General features: G+C 38.7%; 1 protein-coding gene across 1 annotated transcript; it reads right to left on the reverse strand.

Annotated features, from left to right (window-relative positions):
- Positions 1-3666: 3666 nt before the first annotated feature.
- On the reverse strand, positions 3667-27490 carry RAB12 (RAB12, member RAS oncogene family). Its single transcript, XM_059470720.1, has 6 exons — positions 27232-27490; positions 15628-15688; positions 7719-7857; positions 7113-7202; positions 6071-6175; positions 3667-5790 (listed from the first exon to the last, which is right to left on the reverse strand). The coding sequence occupies exons 1-6, from the start codon at positions 27473-27475 to the stop codon at positions 5677-5679; spliced, it is 753 nt and encodes a 250-aa protein (XP_059326703.1). The 5' UTR covers positions 27476-27490; the 3' UTR covers positions 3667-5676.
- Between the last annotated feature and the right edge of the window lie 110 nt (positions 27491-27600).

Consider the following 27600-nt stretch of genomic DNA (forward strand, 5'->3'; position numbering starts at 1 on the left):
TCTGCCAGAAAAGATACTCAAGAAAGCACAGTTTTGCATACAGAAAATAAAGTGTCTTTCCAATACTTCAGTACTTCCTTCCTTGTACCAAAACAACACCCTCGTGCATTTCTTCGGCCATATTTTCAGTGCCCACAGCTAGGCACCACTTTACGTTGCTGCTTTGGAAAAAGCAGGAGTTCAGACGGAAGAGGCGTTTGCCCGGCAGGGAGCGGGGGGAAGGAATTGCTCATCCCACAGGGCAGGGAACACATTCCTCCACTGGCAGAGCTCCACTGACCCCTAATGGACAATCCCCAACAGTGCCTGCCCTGGCAGCAATTTCCAGCCGTGCCACAAAACCTCACATTGATCAGCACTCCTCCTTTCAGCCTCATAAGGACTCTGACACCTCAGCTTTTCACTATTTAATGTAAACTTCTTTATTCCACCTTTGTATCTGACCCTCTGAAGAGTTCTAAGAAGCCAGAAGGAAGAGGAGGGTGAACAGTGTTTAATGCAGCCGTTCTGACACATTCTAGGACAGAACAAACTCAACTTCAATTCAACAGCAAATTCAACTTCAATTTTAAATTGCTTTAAAAACTAAAGCAAACCGGTTTTACATCTTTCAACAAGAAATAAAAAACACTAAGGACTAACATCTCGTTATAACTGACCCATTTAAACTACTTTAAAAGGAAGATGTGCAATCAGCACAATCAAGAATCTGTATAAGATGGTAGCAATTTGAAAGGCACAGTCCAAGTATTTGTGCCTTTTCTCCCCAAGGAGTGACTGTAGCTGCCATCAGGAGAGCAATGAGATGTTTCCATTAGAGGAAAAAGACTCTGCTTCAGCAAAACTGCTCCCATTTCCACTGAGTGAGAAACTGCCAGCACCAGAGGGGAGAATGAATCCAGGCTGGCTGGGGCAGCTTCTTTTTGTCTTTCACAGACTGCAGAGATGAACTCACGGCAATGAACTCCCAATACAGAAAAGTGACCAAGCTGGAAACAGGCTGCACTTCCCATTCCCTGTCTAGAAAAGAGTTTTGTTCACATTCTTTTTAAACTAGTTTGGTTGCTCTGTTGCCCTTTTCCTGTGCACCTTGCCTTCCTTCCTACCCCAGAAATGTAGCAGCTACAAAGCTTCCAAACTAGAGAGATTTGATGCACAGAAGTAATGGCATGGAACAAAAAGGACCCCAGAGCTAATGCCCACACTGACAGCCAGCAGAACAGCCCCCTTTAGACAAACAGCACTAGTTTGTAAGAAAAATGCTGGCTTCCAGGGCTAACTGGATGAACTAAAAATCCTTGCCCAAGTCAAAAAGACCCTCCAAATTTCGAACTTAAATCTAGCGGGAAGTAATGATCAAGTAGTAATGATCATTTTATGGTATCACTTTCACAAACAAGAATGATAAAAGGCAAACCAATTCAGGCAAAACCTTTGCTGCCAGAAATTCCTACTCCTTCAGTGTGGTGACATAAACAACAGATTAAAATAAATTACATTAATCTCTGGTTAACAGAGCCATTTGGGGGACAGTCTTAAAGGGTAAAGGAGTCCAAGAAGGCTGGACATGCTTCCAGAACGAAATCTTAAAGCTGCAGTAGCAGGCCATCCCCTTGTGCTGAAAGATGAGCTGGCAGGGAAGACTGGACTGGCTGATCAGAGCTTTGGCTGAAACTCAGGAAAAAAAAGTTTGTGACCTTTGGAAGAATGGGCAAGCAATGAAGGAGGACTATATGGATGTGTTGACGTTATTTAGAGAAAAAAATCAGAAGCAACAGGGCCCAGCTAGAACTTAATCTGGCTATTTCTATAGAAGACAATTAAAAACATTTCCATAATTACATCACAACAAAAAGAGGGCTAAGGAGAATTACCACCCTTTATAAGACGCAGGGATAAACATAGTGACAAAGGATGAGGAAAGGGCTGAGGGACTTAATGCCCTCTTTGCCTCGGTGTTTAATAGTAACGCCAGTTGTTCTTTGGGTATCCAGCCCCCTAAGCTGGAACACAGGGATGGGGAGCAGAATGAAGCTCTCACAATCCAAAGGGAAATAGTCAGTGACCTGCTACACCAGTTAAGACACACACAAGTCCACAGAGCTGGATGGCATCCAAGGTAGCTGCTGAGTGTTCAATGGGCCACTTTCTGTCATTTTGAATTCTGTGTTCAGTTTCACAACAAAATAGACATTGAGATGCTGGAGTGTCCAGGAAAGGGCAATGAAGCTGTTGAAGCACAAGGCTTATGGGCTGAGGGAGCAGGGGTTCTTTAGCCTGGAGAAAAGGAGCCTCAGGGGAGATCTTATTGTGCTCAAAAATTACCTGAAAGGAGGCTATAGCCAGGTGGGGTCAGTCACTTCTCTGGAGTAACAAGTGACAGAAAAGGAGGAAATGGCCTAAAGTTGTGCTGAGGAGATTTAATTTGGGTAGTTTAACTTCCAGTCCTTTGTTTTCCCACCTTCTTCTCATCTTTCTTCAACAGAAGCACCAAATCTCGACATTAGTTGTGTATCTCTGCTCTGAAGGAGAAGAGAAATCTAGTGAAAGGTTGATTTGACAGTCACTATTTCTCTAGCACAGACAGGACAAGAGTGCACAATTCAAGATGTCTTGGTAAGCCAGTGGTTTCAGTTTTATTCTGTGTTGTGACTATTAGACACAAGACAAATTTCCAGTGTGCCTATTTCCTGTTCACTTGTGAAGAAATGGTCTGTTAACTCAACCCACTGGCTCAATGTCCATTACAGTCAGGTTAAAAAGTTTAGGGACACAATCAAGTATCGTTTGATATGAATTTTAGTTTTGGTAAAAGACACAGTGCTAACTGGATGTAATACAGTATCAGGAATTTACTGTATTAAATCCTCACCACATTGAAATCAGTGGAAAATCACCCTTCAGTGACCACAATCTATCTAATAATTTCAGTATTTCATGTTTTCTCTGATTCGAGAAAGTCAAGAACCCCCCACTATTTCGGAGCAGCTGACACTCCTGTGATTTATGCTTGCCGTGCTCACACATTTACTTTGACCACCATGAAGAACCTGCCAGGGACTACAGGACCTCACAGCACCTGATGAGTTTAGTGTAAAAAGCTTTTTAGGCTCAGTGTTAGAAGGAAACAATCCCCACACACTCCCTGAGGAGTGAGAATGGCCCCCTTCTAACCAGGGCTCCTAAAGAACAATGATGTGCAAACACAGTTGTGGCAGTGCTCATCTCGCCCTTTTTTTTCCATTCTGTGATCCCTGAGGGTTGTGCAGACCATTCAAATAGTCCATCATTAGATGCTAACATAGGTTGGGCTGACTGCTGAACTTCCATGAGACAAGGAAGCAGCATGAATATTTTTCCCTCCTCCCCTCTTCCCATATCCCACCACTAAAGCCTGCTGGGTGGAGAAAGGGCATAAAAAACTGGTTTTGATTAATATAAAAGCTGTAGAGATAAAATCAGGAGACAAAACCCTCTTCATAGTATAATGGATAGAAAGCAAACAGGTTTCCTGGTTTTTTTTATGATTTCCAATGAATAATAAAACACATTCAAGCACTCAAATAAATATGTCCTTCTTAAATGCAATAGTTTTTAATTTTTGGTACAAGAGACTGAGATCCCAATCTGCCTATATACAAACAGCACAGAATTACAAAAAGAAAGTTTATCTAAGTCAAATTTCTTAATTTTTATTAAATTCAAAAACTGCAGGAAAAAAAATCACAAATTTCTAAGTACAAATAAAAACAAATCCGCTAAAATAAAATGGTTGTCAAGTTAAAACCCACTTTCCATAATTTTCCCTTCCTTGCTATTGCCCACAGTATCCTCTGAACTCCTAGAGAAGTGCTTTAGAAATTCATTTTATCTTACCAATAGGATAGTAAACTGTAAGTTTACTATTTAAAAAAGCGAACTGTTTAGGCACAAGGTGGCAGAAGACATAAGCACAAATATCAACCATGCTTTCCTTAGTATTTCAGTAGAAATCCAGGTGTGCTACAGGCCTGCATGGCATTGAATTCAGAATGTCAGAGCTTATTCAGTGAAATAAGGGCATTTTTTGGTGTGTGTTAGCAGTTTGTTGTGTCTTTTTTTTCTCCCATAAAACAGAGAGAATCTGTTTAAGTCAGTGGTATACTTTAGTGTTCAGTGCCAGTTCTGGCTAGAAGAGTGGCAAAGGTGACAAAATGGGTTCCAGCACCAGAGAATGTGAAGTAGAGAAGCTGTAGTGTGAAAAAGACTGGTTCATACTTGTGTTGTCAGTGTAACTAATAGTCTGGCGACCACCTGCTAAGGCAGCATGACAAGCAGTCACATGCTATTTGAAGGTATCAGCTGGGCCAGGTCATCAGCTGCTCTCCCAACAGGGCAGTGACCAAGGTGAACAACTAATGTCTGCTGCTCTTCCCACTACGCCTAAAGAACTGTCAAACAGAAAATTAAATCATAACAAAATTAACACAAGTGTTGTTCCATATTCCAGATTCTACCTTTTACCCATCACTTGATACTTGCCATTCTAATAACAGGTGCAGTTCCACTGTCATTCATAAATACAAAATTTTATTTGCACTTCATTAGTTTAGAAAGACCACAATGTTTTTCAATACCACAACATTCAGGACACACCAAGTTATTCAAATATGTATCTACTGATTTACCACAGCTAAACTAAACAGTGCATTTAATAAAAGATATACCAAAGATATAATTCACAAGTTCATTATCAGACAAAATCCTAACACAGTATTTGCTTGATGGGAATAATTTCCACCATTAGGAAAGAAAATAATTTTACCTTAGGTTCCCTTCCCCCATCCCTACAGATGTCCAGACAAAAATACACATATATATTCCTTAACACAGGAAAATGTATCATCTTAATTTTTTTTTTTCTCAAGAATTTGTCTAGGACAGCAGCATTGCTTTTTTATACCTTCTTTTAGAGCTTGATATATCTCCATTCTTTTATTGAAACTTAATGATTCTTGTAACCAAATTTATGTGTATGCAGAAAATTATATATGTTTTTTCAAAGTGCAATCTTAGATCTGCACCAGGTGTGATGTCTCGGTACACAAAGAAAGGGTGCAGCATTCAACAAAATAAATAAAAGACTGCCAAAAATTAAACTTAGCTTTTCAATAAATCCAGTCAGCAGAGGATGCTACAGCCAAAAATGTTTTCACTACATTAAAAGGAAACATAATGCTGATTATGGAAGCTTTGTACATAAAGTCCTCTGTTTTTAAAAAATTTGTCTTTAAAATAGTTAGCAAAGCACCATATACTTATCTTCATACCAGAAGAGCTTCTGCCTGCCTGTTTATAATAACAAAGAACTATTACAACATTTATAGGTCAAGAATAGGTATAGATTTAATTTCTCCTCCTCCCCAACTGGATGTGTGGCAAACCCCCACCGACTGTACAGTATTTATAACACTGGGGCAATGAACGAAACATCATTGTGAGGGAGAGGGGTAATAATTAAATGTTACAGTTGAATCCTACATAGGATTGCATATTTGCATATTTACAAGTTAGTGTGTAGCTCTGACTCGAATAACAAAGTGCAACGAGAAACTGCCAAATGATTGTAGTGCAGAGTAGTACAGATACTTTCTTTACCCTCCTGCTCATATTTTTCACTCTGGAGGAAGTAAAAAGTCAACAGCAACGGACATGTGGCCTTGGAGGAGGCAGTTCTGGTGGGATTTCTGGCTCTGGTTGCAGGGACAGGATACTGTTGGACAACTCATTTCTTATAACATCCAGTGGCATCTTAAAGAAAAGAAAAATCACCTGTAAACAGTCATCTGCAGAGAAAGAACTCATTTCAAGAGTTCACTGACAGCCAAAGCCTCAATTTCAGGGTCTTTTGGGTCTTATTAGTGAAATGCAGTGGTCAGCAGTGTGTGATCTGCATCATGCCCACTATGATTATCCAAAAATTTCACCTAACAATGTGTACTTGTTCTCTGTCCTCCCAAGCATGTGCAGTCATTATTTAAACATTGACCATTTGTGTGACCAGAGGAATACCACCACCTGAGTATTTTACCTTTTTCAGAATGTCATCAACAAGTTTTAGAAATATTTCATCCACATTAAAGTTATCCTTGGCACTTGCTTCACAGAACCGCATCCCAGTTATTTGCTGTGCAAACTGATGGGAGAGAAAATAAAATAACTCCATGAAGATACGTGCAAACAGCGACAGATAACAAATATATCCTCCATATAAAACCTCAAAAAACCCCCAAACATGCAACTTTCCCCAAATCTGAGATGGAAATCTAATTTAATTAATAATCCTGAATCCACACGGTAGAGAAAATATTGCAACATATAGCTAATTTTTGCTTAAAATAGGTTTATTAGAAAAGTACTCTGCATTTTTCCAGACTTAATTCATGTGTTCAGTTGACACGTACTGCTGCAGACTGCCAAAAAGGAAGAACTTCTCAGAACAGCTAATCTCAACTTTATTATTCAAAATGTAGAAAAGGGAAGTACAGATGCAAGACTCGAAAAAATCTGGAATAAACCTTCACTTCCAAATGTTTTTGTACACCCATACTGACATAATTCTGGTCAAGACAATGCTGAGTATCACACTACAAACATACTCTCTTGCCGGCTTCTACAACAAACATACTCTCTTGCTAGCTTCCTTAACACTTTTGGGGCTGCAAGAGAACAAATGGAACGTGAAAACAAAGGTGAGCCAATAATCAAAGCAGGGCTGCTGCCTGTCCAAAAACAGTACTGAGAAGCAAACATCTGAAAGAAGGCTCGCAAAGATTTCCTGACTAGAGATCTCCATTTTTGCTTCAAATCTTCACTACGCCTTCTTTCAGAGCCCAGAAAGGAGTATCCCCTAAATCACTGGTACAGTGGAAGCTGACTTGTAGCTTACTCTTTTTTTAGACCAAAGACACACAACTCCAGCAGGAACACTTGCAACTGCACATCATCACATGGATTTTGAGACCACCACCACCACTCTCAATAAGCCTCCTGCATCCAGCAGTCTGAACAAAAGTAGCCACAGACCATCATCAGCAACGCCACAACAGCTTTGCCTCTAGACCTGTTCTTACCTTCTCTCCCTGCTGCCGAGAAATCTCTCGATCAACTTCACAATCCAGTTTATTTCCAACTAATAGAAGCTCTGCATCTTCTGAAGCATACTGCAATTAAAACATTTCTAATTATCTACACCTAGAAACATAAGATTTTGTAATGCAAACACAATACAAAAAAGGGCAATTCTACTACCACACTGATATAGTTTATAGGTAAATGTTCTTCCCAAACATTATTTCAAAAAATTTCAATTTTTAAATTTCATTTTTAAAACTGCTGCTCTAGTTTAAACTAGCTGCTCTGGTTTATCTAAGAATGAACACAATGACCTTATTTCACAGACAGGAAACAAACCCCCCTCCCCCCACTGCAAAGGTAAATGAGCAATGTTACAGATTTTCACTGACACTTCTAACTGGGACAATTCTAGTTCAAGAAAGCAGGAATGGACAACCCTTTTGCAAGCAAAACACATCAATGTTAAATCCTGACTAAAAGTAATCAGTGTAAACTATCTGACAGTAGTTTATTAATCCTAAACCCATGCTGTAAATTTCTCTGAGGGGGAAAAAAAATCCTTGTTAAAAAAAAGCATATAAAAAGAAAATACTTAGGCATACCTTATCAATCATTTTCATCCATTTTGGTAAATCGTCAAATGTTTCCTTCTTGGTGATATCATACACCAAAATAATTCCCTTGGCACTTCTGTAATAAGCTGAGGTAATGCTGTTGAATCTCTCCTGACCTGCTGTGTCCCTAAGAAGCAGCAGCAAACAGTGGCACAAATATTTCACCAATTTGCAAAGTACAGAATAACATTGTTCACATTTTACTAACAACACTCCCACATCCATTAGAGACACTACATTTCCTACCATATCTATGAATTTCAGGAAAAAAATGGAGCAGTACTTTCAATCATAAAACTTTTTCATATTAAAACTATTTATCCCATACTAACTTCATCAGGAAAGGCCACCAAACATTTCTATATGTGTCTGAGAGTGAAGCTATCCAATTAAAATGTATCAGGAGATAAAGCTGGTTTTGTGTTTTTGGGGTTTGTTGTGTGTTTTGTGGACTTTTGGTTGGGTTTTTTAACAGCCCTGAAAAAATGAAAAAATAGAGAAAAAAATGGATACATGTTTATTAAACACATCCACACACCCAACTATAAAATGATCAATGCACTGATCAGTATCATTTGAGCTTTCAAACTCTTTTTGGATCAACCACAGCAATTCAGCCACGGTTCTAAAACTTCTGCAAAACCTCCTGGCACAGAAGTGAATTGCTCACAAGAGTGAGCAATCACTGAGTGGGACAACTTTTGCACTAGAGACCTGGCTTACACACTTACATCTATTTATCTGAGGTGTGCAAGTAACATTTCTGTGCTCACCGCAGGTATTTCAGACAGGGTGCATTCACACTGGAGAATAATTTCCAGCAACGACACTAAGTCACCCACACTAGCTATGGCTTCTGTTCCAAAGTAGATGAGACAGAAGAGTTGCTTTTTACTGAACCATGAAAACTTTTGAACTGCTTTTAATCACATCATCAAGCCTCCCTAGGGAGGGGTTTTGGCAGTTATACTAAAAAAATAGCTGGTGCATATCCTAAGTCTTAAAATGTGACTGGCATCTCAACTGGAAAGTAGGTTATATGGTGCTCCAAAGTGATCAAGCATTTGCTGCTTGAATTCAGTCCCCAAAGCCAATGGATAATTTTGGAATTTCAAAGTTAGAACAAGTCAAAAGATGGATCAAAATTAAGAGTAGAGGGACGAAAATTGTGTGCATGTGTGTTGGGACTCAAAACTTCAGAATTAATCCTCTTCAACAGTCACATTTTAAACAAAAGGAGGAGGAGAATGACAATGGAGACCTGAAACACTTGTTACAAAAACAAAAAAAAAAGGTCATGTTTACAAAATGCCACATTGATTGTCCTGAAGATTTAACCCCTTTAAGGTTCTATGCACAAGGAATAGAATATATGACCACAAACCTATCTTACTTTGAATAAAATCTTTAGGAATTTCAAGCAAGTTTCAAAGTAAAGTATTTAACTTGCCCCTGAAATTGCCACAAGTGTACTTGATAGCAACAAATATTTGCTAGTGATTTCACAAAGTAAAGCAGAGTCCACTAGAAAAAGATTTGCAATGTCTGCTTCGTAGTCTGTGGGAAAATAATGACTTAATACTTCACTGCAAGCCAGTGACACTGCAACACAGGGCAGAGAAGAAGAAATTCCTATTGCATCCATTTTTGTTTTATTTGTATTCAAATCCCACCCTCAGAACTTCAGAATTACATTCATATAAACCTCTGGGACCCTACAGAAAATGAAAATAGGTAGTTTGTTTCATAAAGGTCAAGCACCAGTAATATTGCAAACCAGTTTTAGATGGTTAATTGGTTGTTTTCTTTTCACTAATGAGGCATTTTTTGTAAAGCAATACAAGTTCTGGCAGCTGAAATTATATATATATAATATTACTCAGAGCAAGTAACGCCACATTCTTTCCCATTACTTCTTTGTTATGGTCAGATTCATTTTTTGGAAGGTCCTTTGGATGTTCAGTCTGTTAAAAATTAGTAATTTTAGTATGAACCGTTGATTTTCCACATATGGATAACATTGCTCTAGTGCTTAAGAACAGAACTCTCAGAATTATGACCTCACAGAGCAGCCTGTATCATCTATTGCTAATCCTGCCTACTGATGAAGTGTATTAGGGTGGGGGACCTTAAGTTCCATCATTCTGAGCATAAATAACTACATGGCAGGTGGAAGGGTATATCTCATGTGGGAGAATACACCAATTCTGTCTTTGTTCAGAGTAGTGTGAAAAGTTGCTTTTTAGTTTTGTTTGTCAGTTTGTTTTGCTGGCCAGTCTTTTCCCTTTTTTCTGTGCCCCTAGTGGAAAACAGAAATAAAGATGGTATTTCAGAGTGACCTGTCTGTGCCTTCAGGTGAGTGCTAAGGACCTTTAGCAACTTCATCACAGGGTACCAGATCACTGAGCACATACATTATAAAAACACTAATGTCACACTACCCCCCCTGAAGGCAGTCAGCAGCGCACTGGATAAGCAGACCATGAAGAGAAGAACTATACAACATCACAAAACTCTCCCACCCCAGCTATCTCCAACCCCACACTTCCCCAGCCCTGCTGAGTGCTCTGTCTCCAAGCTCACCTGGCACTATCAGCTTCTCCTCTCTCACCCTCAACACCCTCAGGCTCTTTAGAAGTTTACAGCATTCCTACGCTGCTCCACCCTGTGCTCCTGTTTGTGTAGGTCCTTCACCCACACGTGACAACCTGAAGTCTGGCTTGCTGGCTATTTGGGACACACCACATGCTCTGGCCAACAGTTCAGAACACCATGGACAGCCTGGCTGCCCACTGCCTACAATAAATGGCCAGATGACCACTGACTGTCACCTGGTCATGCCAATTCCAGTGGATTATGGCTGACTTTCTTCGCCTTGCTAGAAGTCACTGACTCCCCCACACTTCACCTCTCCTCCTGCAGCAGGTGGAAATGAAACCAGTCAGCAGGTGTGTCTGTGATCATGATATCCTAACCCTTACTTCCTTTGAAAAGTGGAAGAAAGTAAGCTGAATTTGCTGTCTCTAACATTACCCTCATGTTGTATTTGTCTTCAAACTGTAAGGTGAAAGCTATTTAGAAAACTATTTCTACAATAAGTAAGATTAAAATGCAACCCCAGGCTACCTAAGTAAACTGCAGTTTGAGTATCAACGTGATCTTTAACATGGAAAATCTTTTCTTCTACTAGGTGCCATCCTATTTTTCATGAAAATGTGCTGCAAATTCTTCCAGTGTTGAGAAAAAATGACCACTCCTAATGCAGAGCTAACATTAAAAGCACATCCAACTTCAAATACCTTCTTCTAATGTGCAGGGCTGGTAATTATTCTCACTATACTATTTTCATGGATGTATCACACTCCTGCAGTTGGAGTATTTTAGTAAGGATAGCTACTGAAGCACTAGTGGAAAGCTGGAAGAAAAGATGACCACTGTTTAGCACTCATGACTTTCATGAGTGATACTAAGTGCTATTAGTTCTTTATTTGCTCTGGTCAGAATCAACACAATAGCAGAAGGGAGTTGAATTTAATTCCAACTAAATAAACTCCAGAAGTTCAAATAAGTTACTACAACTTAAACAAGCACTTGGCATAACTGAAAAAAAACCCCATCAGATTACTTCTTTTTTTTTTTAATGCTAAAAGTAGTTTTCTTCTGTTGATTTTTTTCCAAGAAAGTTTTCTAAATGAAAAGCATTTGTCTTTCTAATCTGCAATCAGAAACATACAGTGTATGACTCATCAACCAGCTATAATCTGCAATTAGAGAATCGAATCCCACGGCTTGACTGTTTTTGGGTTCCCAAACAGAAACTAGACAGCACTCCAAAAATACAAACATACAACAAACAAAAGCAAATTACAAAATCACACAAAGCCCATTTCCAACTGTTGACTTGTCATGTTCTGTGGCAGACTGCATAAAGCACAATACAAATACAGTTAATTTTAATTAAAATATCTCTGGATAATTTCTCTTTTACATAAATGTTCTCTGTGTCTATCCAAACAAGCTGAAACAAACACATGGACAGACTCAAAACTGTCTCTGGCTCTCTAGTTAAATTTATTTGTTATGAGTGGCAGCGTAAAGTGGCAACAGAAGTGAAAATATTTTGAAACTTACATAAAAACTTAACACTAATTTAACACTTTCACATGCCCTATGCTTCTATGGAACCTACAGGCAGTATTTCAAAAAATGCTTTAAGGTAATTGTAGAGGTTAATTCTACTTGTCAAACTTTTTTTTTTTGGCCCCATAAACTGTAAATACTGTAAATATATTTAAATTTTTTTATTATAAAAATAATTTATTTCAGAGGTACTGAACTAAAGAAACAACATTCTTATATATTCTAGAACAGGTACATTCCAAGACAACTGTCTCTGAGAAAACAGAGCAGGCAGAATGTGAATTTTGAATGAGAATGCACCAGTTGAGAACACCTTCAGAAGCAAATGAAGCTTGTTTTGTTCCCAGGTCGCTGGCTACCTTGAGCATTAAGCCTGTAGAGGTGTCAGAGAGCTCCCTTGGCTAGGGAGGAGCTGGGTGCAGTGCAGGGCAGCCCTGCTTCCCACAGCCAGCTCCTTCCTTTCAGAGGGAAGCTGGGAGTCACTGTGTCACTGCTTGTGCCAGCGACTGCCCGGATTACTCACTGAGAGGGCACAGTCACACACCTTCCTGTCCTGCTTCAAAGCATCACTGAGGGGCTCCTATTATTTATTTGATCCAGTTTTCCAGCTTTGAAGAAGCACTGATTCACAGATGCTTGGATTTACCTGGACACTTACACTATCCAGTAGTTCTGGTTACTCTACCTCATGACTTGAGCTGCATGCAAGTATTACTGCTTCTCACAGGACACACGAGCTTCTGTCAGCCTAGAACTGCAAGGCAGAAGCTGATTTACTGAATCCTAACACTTCTGGCAACCCAAGGGGCACTACTAATTCCTCCAGGTGACACAGAAAAGGTGGATACTACCCTGTGTCCTCAGTGAAGCTCTATCATTGCTTCATCTAAGGAGTAGAAGGTTGTTTCCTGACTGGAAGTTGGGGAAATAAGGGAAGCAGGGAACAGATAGGAAGCTAGAGGTGAGAGCAGATGCCTCTGTGATCCTCAGGACACAGCTCCCCATTATGAAAGGAACACAGGAGACAAGTCCTTCTGTATTCTACTCTCCTAACAGCAGCAGGTGTGAAAGCTGCTTTCAAAAGGATGTCTTACACACCTAACAGCTTGAAATATTCAACCCTGTACTGTTTCAATCTATCTTTTGATAATCTCAAGTGGTAGAGCTTTGTGGAAAACACTCTGCTGATAGTGGTTAGGGGAGAGACAGGTCAAGTGACCATAAAAACACTGAAGTAAACTTTTTGAAAACTATTCTTGTTTGACTCTAGAAGTAGAATCATCAGATTACTAAAAAAAATAAGCAAAATTTCATGCTTTGAAATGTAACTTTTGCCATTTTAAGAGAACAGATAAGTGTGAACTTCAAAAATTATCTGTTCACTGAACAAAACATGTCTTTTTGTAGCAAAGTTACTGCAATCAGTGTAGATAAAGCACCAGGAGCCTGTAACACTACCAGGAACTATGAGGAAGCCTAAATTCTGTCATTGTGTAGGTATGAAAGGAGACTGACTTATGATCAGCCATGCAATTGAAGTCTGCATTTCTAAACTTCCAAGTGTTTGACTTGGTAAACTGCCTTCCTCTTCAATCCAACAACTGGAGGTACAAGAAGGAGCTGAGGGAGATGGGAGTGTTTAGCCTGGAGAAGAGGAGGCTCAGGGGAGAGATCTTGTCACTCTCTACAACTCCCTGAAAGGTGGCTGTAGCCAGGTGGGGGTTGGTCTCTGCCCAAGTAACAGGGAACAGGACAAGAGGAAACAGGCTAGCAACAAACCTTCCACTAGAAGAGGTTTATATTGGCTCTTAGGAATAAAAATCTCTTCACCAAAAGGACTGTCAAGCACTGCAACAGGCTGCCCAGTGCAATGGTTGTGTCACCTTAGCAGACATGCAGACTTGACCCTTGGGGACAGGGTTTAGTGGTGGACTCAGCAGCACTGGGTTAATGGTTGGACTCATTGATCTTAAGGGTCTTTTGAAACCTAAATGATTCTGCGATAATAAGAGTTTATAGGCAGGCCAAACAACATGCACAACAGAATTCAGAATTAATTAGCAAAAGTCATGCTTATCTAATTGCTTTTCTAAAAAACCTGGAAGTATGCCAAGGCAGTTTTAAAGATTAAGAACAACATTTTAACAGCCACTGTTGGAGAGAAAGGGACACTTAGGAGCAGGATGTCACGTTAATGAATTTTATAATATTTTAAAATATTATTTCTTTACATTGTGTTTTCCTTGCCACTTTAGTAAGGCTTCACATAGGAGAAATTACCAATCTTAACAACCTATCAACTTTTAAATTCAATTTTTAAAGTGTCATATATCCTACTAGCATATTCTCAATATGTGGAAAATAATGGTTTAAACATGTCTTTTCCAAAAATTTTCACTCCTATAATATATTTATTCAACACGAGAATTTTTTTTATAAGCTTAGTACATTTCACAGTAAGAAGGCATATTAGGTATACATTAGCATCTCCACATCAGGATTTTTTGTTACCTCTGTCAGCTCCAGCAGACCCTGGCTAACAATTGCTGGCTCAACTGCCAGCCTTGTGGTCATAGGTTTCCAAACAGGGACAGATGAATGAAGACATGCCACTGACATTCAAGTGTTAGGTGACGGATGAGACCAAAGATGAGCAGCAGTTAACTCAGAGGGAAGCAAGACAGACACATGGTGTGACAGACAGAATTGATGGTGACCTGCCAAGAGGAGTTAGTACACTGAATTCACTGCATCCATGTAGTTAAGAATGAAAAACTACCAGAATATCCCAAAAGTGTAATAAAAAGAATATTGAGAGCTTTCCCCCCCTCTATGGATTGTTAGCAGTTTAAACAGTTTAACTACAATGCTAATTATGCATCACACACTGTTAATAAACCAAAGCTAAGCTTCTACATAGTAGTATGTAAGATTAATGTATAGAACATAGCTGGTTTATTCTCTCATAATTATGTTTATGTATTGTACTACTCTGCAAAACAAAGGGCTGTTTAGCTCAACAACTTCTAAGCAATAAAAACAGTATTAATCACTAACATGGAGAACCATTACCAGAAATCATGTAGCCTACTGCAGAAAGGAAGAGTTTAGCTCAGACATTGGGCTTTCTGTAGTAGGACATCAGTACCAGAAAAGGTATAGCCTTATTTGCATGGGATTACTTTATTTTTCCATGCTGTTTAGAGTGGATATGATTTACTTCAGTCCCGAATGCCCTTCACTTTGAAGTTATTTAAAAATACTGCCAAAGAAATAGCGCTGCCTATACCACGTTTCAGAAAAACAGTTTAGAAAATACTTCACAGTTGCTTTATAATTGCTGTTACAATGAAGGTCAGTTTTAATCAGTCCAGGAAAATAAAGAAAACAAAATATACTTTCTCTAGTGTCTATTTAACACAGTCCACTTTTGTTGTTTGTAGAACTCCTATTTCTTATGTAGGTGATGTCATTCTTCCAGGAAAAGGGGCTCAAGGCCTCTGTGATGCATTAATATTTCAGTAATTATATTCATGCCCTACTTCTAACTTGATCTCTCCTTCTCCTCCTTTTACCCTCAAAAAAATCTAAGAGCTATTTGGTTTGGTTTAAGTCTTGTGGGAATGGAGGAGAGAAGTAATAGGGTAAGAGCTAAACCAGCTTATAACAGTTAATAGTAGTATTAGACAAGCATATTAATTCATGCTAGAACATAAAAATTAAAACATACTGCTGGTTGCACGTTTGTTTTACTTACCAGATTTGTAATCTAATTTTCTTTCCTCTTAGCTCTACTGTTTTGATTTTAAAATCAACACCTATAAATAAAATACAGTAAACAGAAAAGGAGGAATAAGAAGCAAAAGTAATGAGGGTGCAATTATTTTTTTTTAATAAGTTTTTTTTTTAGATCAACTTGTAACAGTGTGAACAAGCAGAAGGGTTTGCACCACTATGGTCAACTCAAGAACACCACGGGGATTTGACAACCACTAAACAGCCTGTGAGCCATCCAATGTGGCAGCATCACAACATAAACCTTCCCCTTTGTGCAAAATTTCCAGCAGCAGGTAAACCCAGCACAACAGTAAAACAACAGGCACAGTAGGATTGTTTCTCTCCTATTCACCTCGCCTGTCAAGGACAAGCCTGTTCTACTTCCAACTGGCACAGATGCCCCAGAGGCATGGAGCAGAACCCATCCCTCCACATCAGTTCTGCTGTTTGTGAAGCAGGAACAATATAGGCCTGGCCTCCGGGATGGATGTTTAGCATCTGTAAAGTAATAAGGTGCTGGAATTGAGGTTGGTTTATGAAGAAGTTTGTCAAGACTGTCTTTATTAAGTCCTGCAAATATTTATTAGCAAACTTCTTATATTAAAAGAGGGTATTTGACTTTAAAAATTTATTTTATACCTGTATGGTATTTTATTCATCATCTCAAAACTCCAGGCACATTTTGAATGCAAGCTAAATATCAAAGATAGAATCATAAAGACTTTGTTATACAGAAAGATTTAGCTTTTATTAAAAAAATAATGCTGGTTAGCAACACGTAAGACATATTGTGGTCAAACAATACCTAGACACAAAAGATTACCACCTTAACTACAAAAATGTATCAGAGAATAAATGTCCTAGAATATCACAGATTTGCAGACTGTGAACCTGTTCATTTTAGGATACATTTGTAAGAAAATTTTTGCTTCAGTTCATCCTTCTACACATCATCCCTCCCAACAGAGCTAAATCAAAAGGGGAGAAATAAAAAGACGTGAGAACACAGTTCAGACCCGTACACTTAAAACTCACACAGAAGTGCAGAAGCATAATGTGTTGGAAACACTTGTGCCGTTTCAAATGCAACTGTAAACTAAGAACAGGGATGAAACTGAAGAGGAAAAATGGTTTTTATTTTCTCTAACAAAACCAACACATTTTCCCAAGGACTACCCTTGGTAAAAGCTGAGTGTCCCTGCGGATATTAAGAATTGAGACTGAATTTAAACTTTAACAGAAGGGACTGAACATGGCCATTATGTCCATATTTTTAGTTTGCAGAGCAGGTGGACATTTTTCAGACAGATTAAATAAATGGAAGGATCACTGACCTTCATTCTTCTAAACAAATATCCCCTCTAACAGCCTGCAGTTGCACATTGCATATTGATAAAAGTAATGGTCATCACACCATGACATTTGTCCTCATTCTCCATGTCCTTAATAGTTTCTAGCACACTTAATCACCAGTTCTTGGAGAGATATTCAGGACATGATGCCTGTACTTCACTTACAAACATGTATCTCTTTCAAAGCCCATGAGTTACTGTGTTAAACTGATTTGTACTAAACAGTCAAACCCTTTAATGGCAATTTTCAAGTATTCACATGCAAATTGATAAATATATTCAAATTATTAAAATTTCAAATAATTTATTAATCTTAACTTCAAGAAGTCTTTTTGTACACTTCTGAAAAGTGACTGTCTTAGTGTAAAAGCAGAAGAGAAATGATCCAGCTATGTTCTAGTATCTAAAGGATGTGAAATGAGAATTCTTGTAATTCTATGCTAATAATATTATTTTTTAAAGAAACACACCTGTTTCTACTGTTATAAGTCTTTTCTCGATATAAATGCATTTAAACTATAAAATGCAATTGTTTTAATAGTCACAGCTTTGTCTACAAGATAGAACTTAAGTAACTGTAATTACTTGCCTCAAACCTCTCCTGTCCTCAAGGAAGTTTGAATATAACTGCCCAGACATCTCAATCCCAATTCTCAATCCTGCCATTCTGTCATACAGAACATACTATAAAATCTGCCATTCATTTGATGTTAAAAAAAGTCTAAATCATCTCTGATCCCAAGCTGAGCGTTAAAACCACCACAGGGATTCCATGTAAGTTTCAATAACTACAAAACAAAAATATTTTTGGTTTTATAGAAGTGGTTTATACAAACCACTGCTATCTTATACAAACAAAAAACCAAAAAGCTTTTGTTATGTTTTTAAAAATGAAAATAATTAACTATGGAGAGAAAAATCCAACTGTTGTAATAAACCACATTTTCAAATGGGACTTCCTGGGATTAGAAGGTCCAATATATTAGTAAAATGAAGTAGAAAAAAGACTACATATTAAAGAGATGGTTTCAAAATAAATATTATGTCAACAGCATTCTTAGTTTAAAGGCAGATCTTTCTATTAATCATCTTGAAGTCACACCATGAAATATTTCCCTACGGTGAAATTTTGCAAGAAATGATACAAACAAGTAACACTTTTGGAAAAGCAGACAGGATCTTCTATAGAATTGTTCGAATCATTTAACACTTAAGTCAGAGTGCCAGAACTCTTCAAAGGTTGCTCAATTACTTTTTTATAATTAGTAATGCTCTGCAAGCATCAACACAATACCAAAAGCTTCATGTCTGCCAATACTGAAGGAAAAAAATTTGGCATCTTTCCTTTTGCACATGAAGAAACAAATTCCTAAGCCTGTCAGGTTTCATTAGCCTGTTTCACCATAGACTGCCAAAGCCAGTGCTTTGAGTTTACATACAAATTAGTAATTCAATTAAAACAACAACACAATAATTTGTTTTCCCTTTCAATTTCAAATATTGCAATGAGTTAAGAAAAAGGTCAATGAAAGAAATTATTTAGTTTGACATATGTTAATGGAAATACCTAAATAAAAAGTTTTGCTGTCCATACAATTCCTCTGGCATGGTTTTATATATAGCTCAATAAAACAGAAGAATCAAAAATTACTCTTGACAACTACATTAAATCTGAATAACATATCTTATTAAAAGGATTTTAAAAAGCTCTCTTTAGCTGCTACAATACCAGCAAACTATCAGTGGTTTGCATGCTACCTAGCTTGAATTTAAAGGGTGCTGGCTTATTGTCAGTGAATAACAAAATATACACATGCCAGGAAATCTGCCAAGTGCATGTGCGTGTGACCATACTGAAGCATGCCATTTGCCAGGTCACAGTGACGAAAGGGGAACCAAAAAGCTTATTACAATCTCCACTCCCATTAAAACATCAGCCTTGTCTCTATATACCAGGCTTGCACGGACAATAGGCAATCAGTAATTTTCTAAAATTATTACACTCAGACAACAAGTAAATTCAAATCACCATCTCTCTTTTTATGGATTTTACAGATTAAAATTGTATGTGTTTTGATGTCACTTTGGATGTCATTTTGATCCTCATTTTTCGCTGGAAAGGCCTTTTTCAGGAGTCCAAACAAATATCCCACAAAAATTAATGAAAAACGCACAAAAATACAGATCTCAGTCTCTGGATTTGGTTTCTTATTTTGCAATTATTTAGGCATTTGAAGGTAAATTAATTAAGTTTGCCCTACAACTTAAAATTGCAAAGGAGCATTTCTCCTCTCCCCACAGGCTAGATACATGTAAAACATGGCATTAAGGGCAGCAACACTAACCTGCGGTATGTAACCTAAGTTAAGGATTTTCCACATTTTACTTAATGTGCACCATGGTTGTTAGTAGCATGTGAACTTTGGATGAAAAATTGACTTTGTGCAAAGAACATCTATTACAACATGGGCTCAACTGAAGCTATGCCTCCTCCAGGAAAAACAAAGGGCTACTGGGACAGAAGGGTTTAAAAGTATATTAAACACACAGCCAGACAACCTGTCTGCACACTTTTCAAAACTAAACAGCCTTAAAAGAAAGAGAACAGAGACTCAAAATAGAAGCACACTAATGAAGTTCTAGATAAGGGCAAGTCACTGAGGATGACATCTCTTGTCAATGAACCAAACTTGAGACTCTTTCAAACTTGAGGCTAAAATCCTACAAAAATGAAGCCCAGCCCAGAACTGACTACAGTACATTAATTTCTCACCCCAAAGAGAACTAGAGCTTATCTGCTAAAGCATAAACTGAAATACACACAACTGGGTGCAGCCTTTCTCTTTAAAGCTAAAAGTATTTGTTCAGAAATAAAATAGTAAAGAAACTTTGTACTATGCATTTTATGTTTAAATTTGCAATCTTTAACTTCCTTTCATGAGAGACAGAAAAAGAAAGTGGAAACAGTTTTGCTTAACGCATACAGAATGACCTTTCAGTGGACAAGACTTCCTGGTAACAAAGTTAATGGAAGAGCTGGGAAAACAGATGCAAATAGAGCACAAAAAACCCCTCTAACTAAAATCAATTCCAATGGATTCAATTTTCAGAGGTCTATTAGTGATTTGCATCAAAGTAATTCAATCAGTGAAAGATAATCAGGCCATGCTTAAAGAAACACAATCAGTTTAAAAATTCAGAGGTTATATACCAATTAACCCTTAAAACAGACATAATTTGAAGACTATCACAGGCTATTGAATCTGGACATGTGATGCCACTATGCAAAAAAAAAATTTCTTACTTATGCTACATTTGATAACTGAGATCACATGAGTTTTGAGGTAAAAAACATCTTTATTACAAAATATCCTGGTTTGTAACTCAAAAAATACTTACATCTATCCCAAAAATGCCAAAGTCAATCAAAAGATGCTCAAGAGTGTGCCTTCTGATTTCTATCATCCTGTTTGAGGGGGGGAAGCAATCAACAATAAAAGGCACATAGGGAGGGCAGGAAAAGGTTACAGAAATTGTTACAGGAAAAAATACCCTAAACCATTTTGTCTTATTTTAATCGAATTCTAGGGCAAGCAGTTAGCTTTTAAAACACACCAAATTGGAAATGCCTCCTTCAAAATGCATGCTACAAATTTTCAAACAAGAGATCTGGAATCATTTAGTGTTAAGTCAGATATGAGTATGTTTGGGGATTATTTTAGAGGCAGGTAAAGTACGTTGTCCACAGAGCTTCAAGCGTGTAATTCTAGAACGATTAACATGCAGACATTTGAGACTGCTTGCCTAAAATAAAAGTGTACCCATACCTCAACTGGCAACTGGGCTACACACTAGAATGAAACAGGTATCAATTTTCTTTTTTTCTGTGTAATATACATGCAGTGAGTAAATGTTGAAGGTGTAGTCAAGTGATTTTATTTTTTTTTGAATGTCCAGTATACAGCTTCTATAACATTTCAGATACTTGGTACTGCCCAATTCAGTGAGAAAGAAGGAAATTATATTTTCTTTACATTCTTGTGGACAATAAAATCATAGGGCCTTTCAGAAAACCTAGGCTTTTGACATTATTTAGGATACTAAGTTCAAAGCATGTACCAAAATGCTGGCAAACACAATAAGGTGGAAGAGGAAATTGGAAGGATTAAGTCTCTCTGTGGCTTCATGAACAAGACTTCTTTTCAAACTTCTGATTGCAAAGCAGAAAAACACACTGAGCTACTGGTCAACAACTACCTGACCTGAAGGGAAAACTGAATGGAAAAAAAAAGGTTATTTCATGAGCAACACTACCCAGATTTTTAGAAGGTGGAACCTAAAAGCAGTTTGTTTTGGGTATCAAGTTTCCCTCTACTTGGGATATCAGCTGAAATAAGCAGTAAAAGTGTTGCTAACCAACTTCCAGAAGTCCCTGAGAATCATATGGCCCTATTTCATTTTTTTTCTTTGCTAATGACACACTCAGCTGTTCACAGCAGAGACTGAGTCTGACAGCTGCATTCCAGTCTCCCTGCAAACCTAACTCCCCATTTGACACCATTCAAGTGGCCTCTTCACTCTGCCTGTTGTTTTATTTGTGTATTCTCATATATGTCCTGGCTAGGGACTACAAGGCTATCTGACAGTCCTGTAGTGTTGATGTAACCCAGTGCCTGAATATTTCTACCAGCTGAAGTTACCATCTAGTTTACAAATAAAAAAAAAAAAACAAAGTTCAACTTCAAATTTACTCTTTCTTGTAACCCCTTGTTAATTAAAAACCCCATACCTTCACAAAACCCTATTCCTAAACCCTAATAATTTATAGTATCTACCTACCTTTTCCTCTTTTAAATTACAGTTTTGTTCACTTATGAGGATTCAAATGATTATGCATAGCAAACCAATGCTGACTATACCAAATGCTGTAAAAACACTTAGTTGGCACATCTGGGGCAAACAACAACTGGCCAGGTGTTTTCACTTGCTGGAGTGTCTATGCTGTCCATTACAAGTGACTACACTGCTCCTACAGGTAAAAGGCAGCTTCCAGGGGACACATAATTTGTGTCATAATTTGTACTTCTAAAGACAGACAAGGAGGTTGATACATGCTCCCTTAATTATCTTGAAGTTTTCTGTAAGACAAAACTGTTTTTCTCTGCAAGTTTGCAGCCCTCTGCTCCTCTCTGTTTATAGTTTGGCAGGAGACTGCAGCATGCCATTAATAAGGTATGGGGATGGTTTATTTACACTATTCTGCACTAGTCAAAAAGCCAATACATAAACCCAGATATATTAACACCCCAGATATGCAAAAGTAAGAACAGTCAATTCTCACAGAATTACTTATCCCTCATCCAAACTTCCTTTTTTTAACATAACAGCATAAATTTCTCACTTTAAGAGCTATTTCTTGATTAAAGCAAGAACATCTTACTGTTACTTTGTGATGTGGTAAACTAAGAAACATCTATTTCTACTCTTCCTCCCTTCTCCCCACACCAAGTAAGCTTTCAGTGACATTCTACTGAAGGGGGGAAATGTTTAAAGAAAAATTAAAATGAATTATACTTGTCAGAGAGCCCACAGGCACACACAAGTTTATTTAAGAAAGAAATGCTCTTTTAGTTGACTCAGGATGATTTTCTGAAAATTTTATATAGATTGTTCTTCATCTCAGGTTACATGAAATTACTAAATTTATTTTTAAGCCATATTTTGATTTACTGAAAAAAACCCCAAATGATTAGTAAGCCACATACTATGTTTACAGTGTCTGTGAGAATACTGATTAGATAACTAAAAATATTAAGGAGTAACTTAGTGGGCAGTTCAGAAAAATGACAAATACCTCAAAAGTGAGTAGTCTGATACTTCTAACTGAAAAAATCATTATGTTATATAACAAGCTTATGGGAATGAAACTGAACATTTATGTTGTTAGCCCCCATTTTTCAAGGATAAAGAGAATGAATACAGGTTTGAATTGTGACAGAAACCCCAAACATGTGTACACATACATATAAAAAGGTATATATGTATATATTTGTATACCATATATAAATGTCTATATACTAAAGACAGAAGTTGCCTGACTGAAGACATTCTGATAGAAGACAAAGCTAAAGTTTTCACTATTGCTATTGTTTATTTGATGGACACTAGGAATCTTGCATGGACATGGGTATTTTAAAAATAAATGATAGGGAAAATAGCAGTTGGAAGGGAAAGCTATGGACCTCTGTAAATCTCAGGAGTTTCCGACTTAAATACCATTTCACATGAAGGTGAAACAAGGTCAAAGAGCATTTCTGTGAAGTCAAAGGAGTCTTGCACCACAATGCATTTACAGCATTTACATGCCACTTATCTGGATCCCTCAGGCCCAGAAGAGATCACAGGTCACTAACTTCCCATCTTGATCCACAACAACCCTTCCCATTACTAACTCCACTATTATTTTGCTTGTAAACGAGGACAGAAGGAAGCTTCAGTGTTTACTACATGTGATACTTTGGTTTCCTATGAACAGCTGCTAAAACAGCCAGCAATGCACAAGGCACATAAACTGCACTGGCATTATCAAGGGCAAGGTCTCTTTCCTGGGATGATTTTAGACCTGGTGGAAAAGAGCTGAAAGATAAGCCAAAGTCTCAAGAGACTTCACATACTGAGCCAGCAGGTAAAAGAAAAGCTGAGGAGCCCAACTTGATTTGAGGGCCCAGGACAATCAGCATCCTAAGAGGTGAGTCAGTGCAGGCCCCACCTTTGGGAGAGCAGGAGCCTCAGGCTCAGAGAATAAAACCAAGAGAGAATTGTAATGTCTGCAGAAGAATTAGATTGACAGGAAATACTGCTGAGTACAGGAATTCTGTAGATCTGTCATGGAAGAAAAACAGCAGGGAAACTAGGAATGAACTAAGAATTGGTGGATTAGAACCAGGAGACTGAGCAACAGCTGGACAGATGCTGGGAAGAGAACAGAAGCTGTTGAATATTTAATAAAGGGACTCTGATGAAAGAGAGTCCCTTTAAAAATATTTATATTAAAATATAAATTTAACATCATGACTATGGAGATCTGAATTAGGATGTATTTCTTTTAGGATAAGAACTAGCTGAGGTGGGATAAAGGGGTGGAAGAAGCAGAGGCAAACACTGTTTCTTCACCACCAAGCTTGAATCTTCTTAGAGATGTGGCAATGAGTATTTATCCACTACCCTTGGAAAGATCATTCTTCTTCACACCGTATTTGGTGCATATTTTTTGAGCTGTCAATTCTGGAAAACCTTCAAGTGATAGCTTAGGATTCTGCTCCTGTGCGAATAATGCAGGCAACAAACAATAAATGAAGATGAAATTTTACGTTAAAAAAAGAAGTGTAGATTTATGTTTGTTGACAAAGCTAATATGATCCCAATATTATCCCTGAACAAGTTATTTATCCCATTATAGAAAGACAGGGGATTTGACACTGGCATGGTGAGAGTAATTTTAACTTCTTCAAAAATCAGTAAATATTTGAGCATATTGGGTATTCTCAGTGCTATGTAAATAGCAGATTTAAGGAGACACAACATTCCATGCAACTAATATAATGCCCAAAATAAATACATCAAAAGAATTTTAGATCAACAGCACATTGTGTGCTGTTATGAATAATGTGCTGAAATCTGCCAAGCTATTTTTGAACACTTTCAAAGAAGTTCCATATCTGAGCTGAGACTGAAGACATGTTGATGTGTTTTCATTACAGATTTTTCTTTACCAATTGGGCAATGCAGTCTTCTTAAATTAGCATTTAAATACTGTATTTTTCTTAATTGAATCCACTCCTTCCCTTTTCTGCAGAAATGCTCCACTGTTCAATAACACGGCACTATTATCAGCACTCAGGGGCAGAAGACAGAAAAGGTCTTCGGACATTTGCAATCCTGCCACTATTGGAGAAGTCCTCTGAGTAGGCTCTGCTTTCATTCAAACAAAATCTTAAGTTGCTAAATCTTGTTCTTTTGGTCCTATAAAACCAGAAGTTTTTGTATAAAGGTATGAAAGTAAGGCTGAGACCATAAATACCAAGATAAGGAAGTAAATATGTATTCTTGCATTCTATTTTAACTACAGCTTTGCCAATGTAAGGTACATAAAACAAAATGCAGTTTTTTATTCGGTTACATGGCCTTTTCAAATTGAATCTCAAGGTATGTTTATGTAACTGGATCAGTCACAGCACTTTCACTGATGTCTCAAAACACATTCTCCACTTGCAAATTCTTGAAAACCACTGCAGTTAAGTGGTGACAAAGTAAGAGCTTTGTGATTTCAACTGTGTATTAGAGGCTGAACTCAGGTTGTTTTGGAGTGTGGGTTATTTTCAATCTATATGAAATGTAAATAGCAGAGGTTATTTTTTCTTACTTGTTAGTGAAAAAAAAAATCAGAGTGTGTGCTGACTGTGAAAAGCTCCTTCATTTAGCAGTCAAAGGATCTGGGGGAATCTCAACAGCTCTCAAGTTTAGTCTGAGGACCTTGAAAGAATGCCATTACTATCAAGTCCTTCTACATGTATTTTGGCACAAGCTGATTTTCCTATGCTGCTTTATGTTGGCACATTTTGTACAACAAACATTACGTAACCTTCTGTCTAGCAGCATATCACTACTTATTTCCTGTTTCTTCCCTAAAATAAGGAAGCTTCTCTGCTTAAATCACTGTCTCAGTTATTTAGGAAATCAGTTTTGTTGAAAAGGCACCAGCCTGGAAGTCTGGACCGGCGTCCAGACCACCTCCCATCACTTCCCAAGATTCACAGCAGGAAACTAACACCAGTTACAGAGAGCAGCCCAAACTTGATGGAACCCTTAATGTGGGCCAACCTAAAGAAGATGCAGGAGAGTTAATATCAATGTTTACACCTGGAGAATTTATAAAGAATACATTCCTCTATTAATTGTACTTTAGTTGTACCATACATTCAATTAGTCTGTTCATCTGGAAAAGCCATCAACATTTCTTCATTACAACACATCCCTATAGTATTAATGCCTCTGAAACTGTCTTTCTCACTTCTACAAGGTTAAGTTGCCAACTTCAAACCAAAAGTCTTATCAGCATAACAGTGCTAATCTGCACTACTAGATCTGGATTCTTAGCCTAAGAAAGAATTAAATAACTGGTAAAACACACATTAAAACAAAAGTATGAGTAACTGTGCATCATTTTGTTTACAGGAAGATAATTTTGGATAGTAATAACTCAGCTTCTAAAAGGCAATACAATCACTTTTCATCAGATGCCTAAATTGCCTCACATTCCAAGCTACAATAAAGCTAAGCATACATATTTTCCAGTGACACAGACTTTAACAACCACCTTGCTGCAATACTCAAGAGTTCAACTCCAAGGATAGGACTCTAATAACAACGCAGAATAACTAGCTTGTTTTCCTCCCTTTACACACTTGTGTATTAAAAAGACAGCAGGCATTAAATTACCTCAGAGATGCACAGATGACTAAATCATGAATAAGACAGGACACTACAGAACTAGGAGCTCGCTCTCTAGTTAGCTGCATAAAGAGCCAAACACGCAGTGTTCTCGAGAAACAAAACATTAACCTCGGATCTAACATCACAGGGGGGTTCTTCACGAAGCCATAGCAGCCATCTGGAGTTAATCTGACTCCCGTCTGGAAGAGTACTTGAATAATACACTGGAAGAGTACACAAAATACACACTGCAACTTTTCAGCTCCTGAAATACTTCTGTCTCCTTCCACGCAACCTCTAAGACTTAAGCACAAAAACTTGCTTCACCGACCATGCCCAATTTTTTCTTTACACTGTTTGCCGTTAGCAAGGCTGAAACAGGAGAGCTCAGAACTCTAAAAGGTAACTAGGACATCTACAATATTCCCAAGAAGAGCTGTTGAAGTCTGGCACCGACCAAGCCCCTGAGCCTCCCTCGGCCGAGGAACCCACCCGGGGACACCAACCCGGCTGCCCTGGGCAGGAAGGGGACGGGGATCACGGTGCACCCCGGAGCGGGGCAGGGTGTATGAGGGAATGCCTGGCCGGCGGGAACGGGCCCGCACTCGGGGAAAGGCGGGACAGGGGCCGGGAAGGGCGGCCGCGCACCGACCCCGCGTTCCCACGGCCGGGCCCATGAGCACCGGGGGGAGGAGCGCCCCCTCCCCCGGGACGGGACAGGACAGGACGAACTCCCTTACCCACGGTGGACTTGCAGGCCTCGCAGAAGGTGTCGTCGGTGAATCGCTCCATAAGGCTGGTCTTGCCCACCCCCCGCGACCCGATGATGATCACCTGCAGCTTGAAGTCGGCCGGGCGCGGCGGCTGCTTCCTGCGGCGGGACTGCCCCCCCGAGAGCGCCGGCGACCCCGCCGCCGAGCCCGCCCCGAGGTCCAGCCCGCCGCCCCCCGCCCTGCGCTGCGGCAGCCCCGAGCCCGGCTCCATCAGCGATGCATGCGGCGGCGCCGCGCTCCCTCCCCGCCCTCCCCGCCACCGGCGCCGACCACTGCGAGGCACGGGGAGGAGGGGGCAGCGAGGACGAGACGCGGCCGCCGCCCGGCCCTGCCCGA

The sequence above is a fragment of the Ammospiza nelsoni genome, chromosome 1 (genome assembly GCF_027579445.1).
Source record: "Ammospiza nelsoni isolate bAmmNel1 chromosome 1, bAmmNel1.pri, whole genome shotgun sequence".
NCBI lineage: Eukaryota > Metazoa > Chordata > Aves > Passeriformes > Passerellidae > Ammospiza > Ammospiza nelsoni.

Bases quoted from the DNA above. Each gene is read 5' to 3' on its own strand.
- RAB12 (XM_059470720.1), bottom strand. From the start codon at position 27,475: ATGGAGCCGGGCTCGGGGCTGCCGCAGCGCAGGGCGGGGGGCGGCGGG. The intron at 7,858-15,627 runs GTAAGTAAAACA...GCTGCTTCTTAG, and splicing joins AAAATTAGATTACAAATCTG to GGACACAGCAGGTCAGGAGA. The intron at 7,203-7,718 runs GTATGCCTAAGT...TTTTAATTGCAG, and splicing joins GGATGAAAATGATTGATAAG to TATGCTTCAGAAGATGCAGA.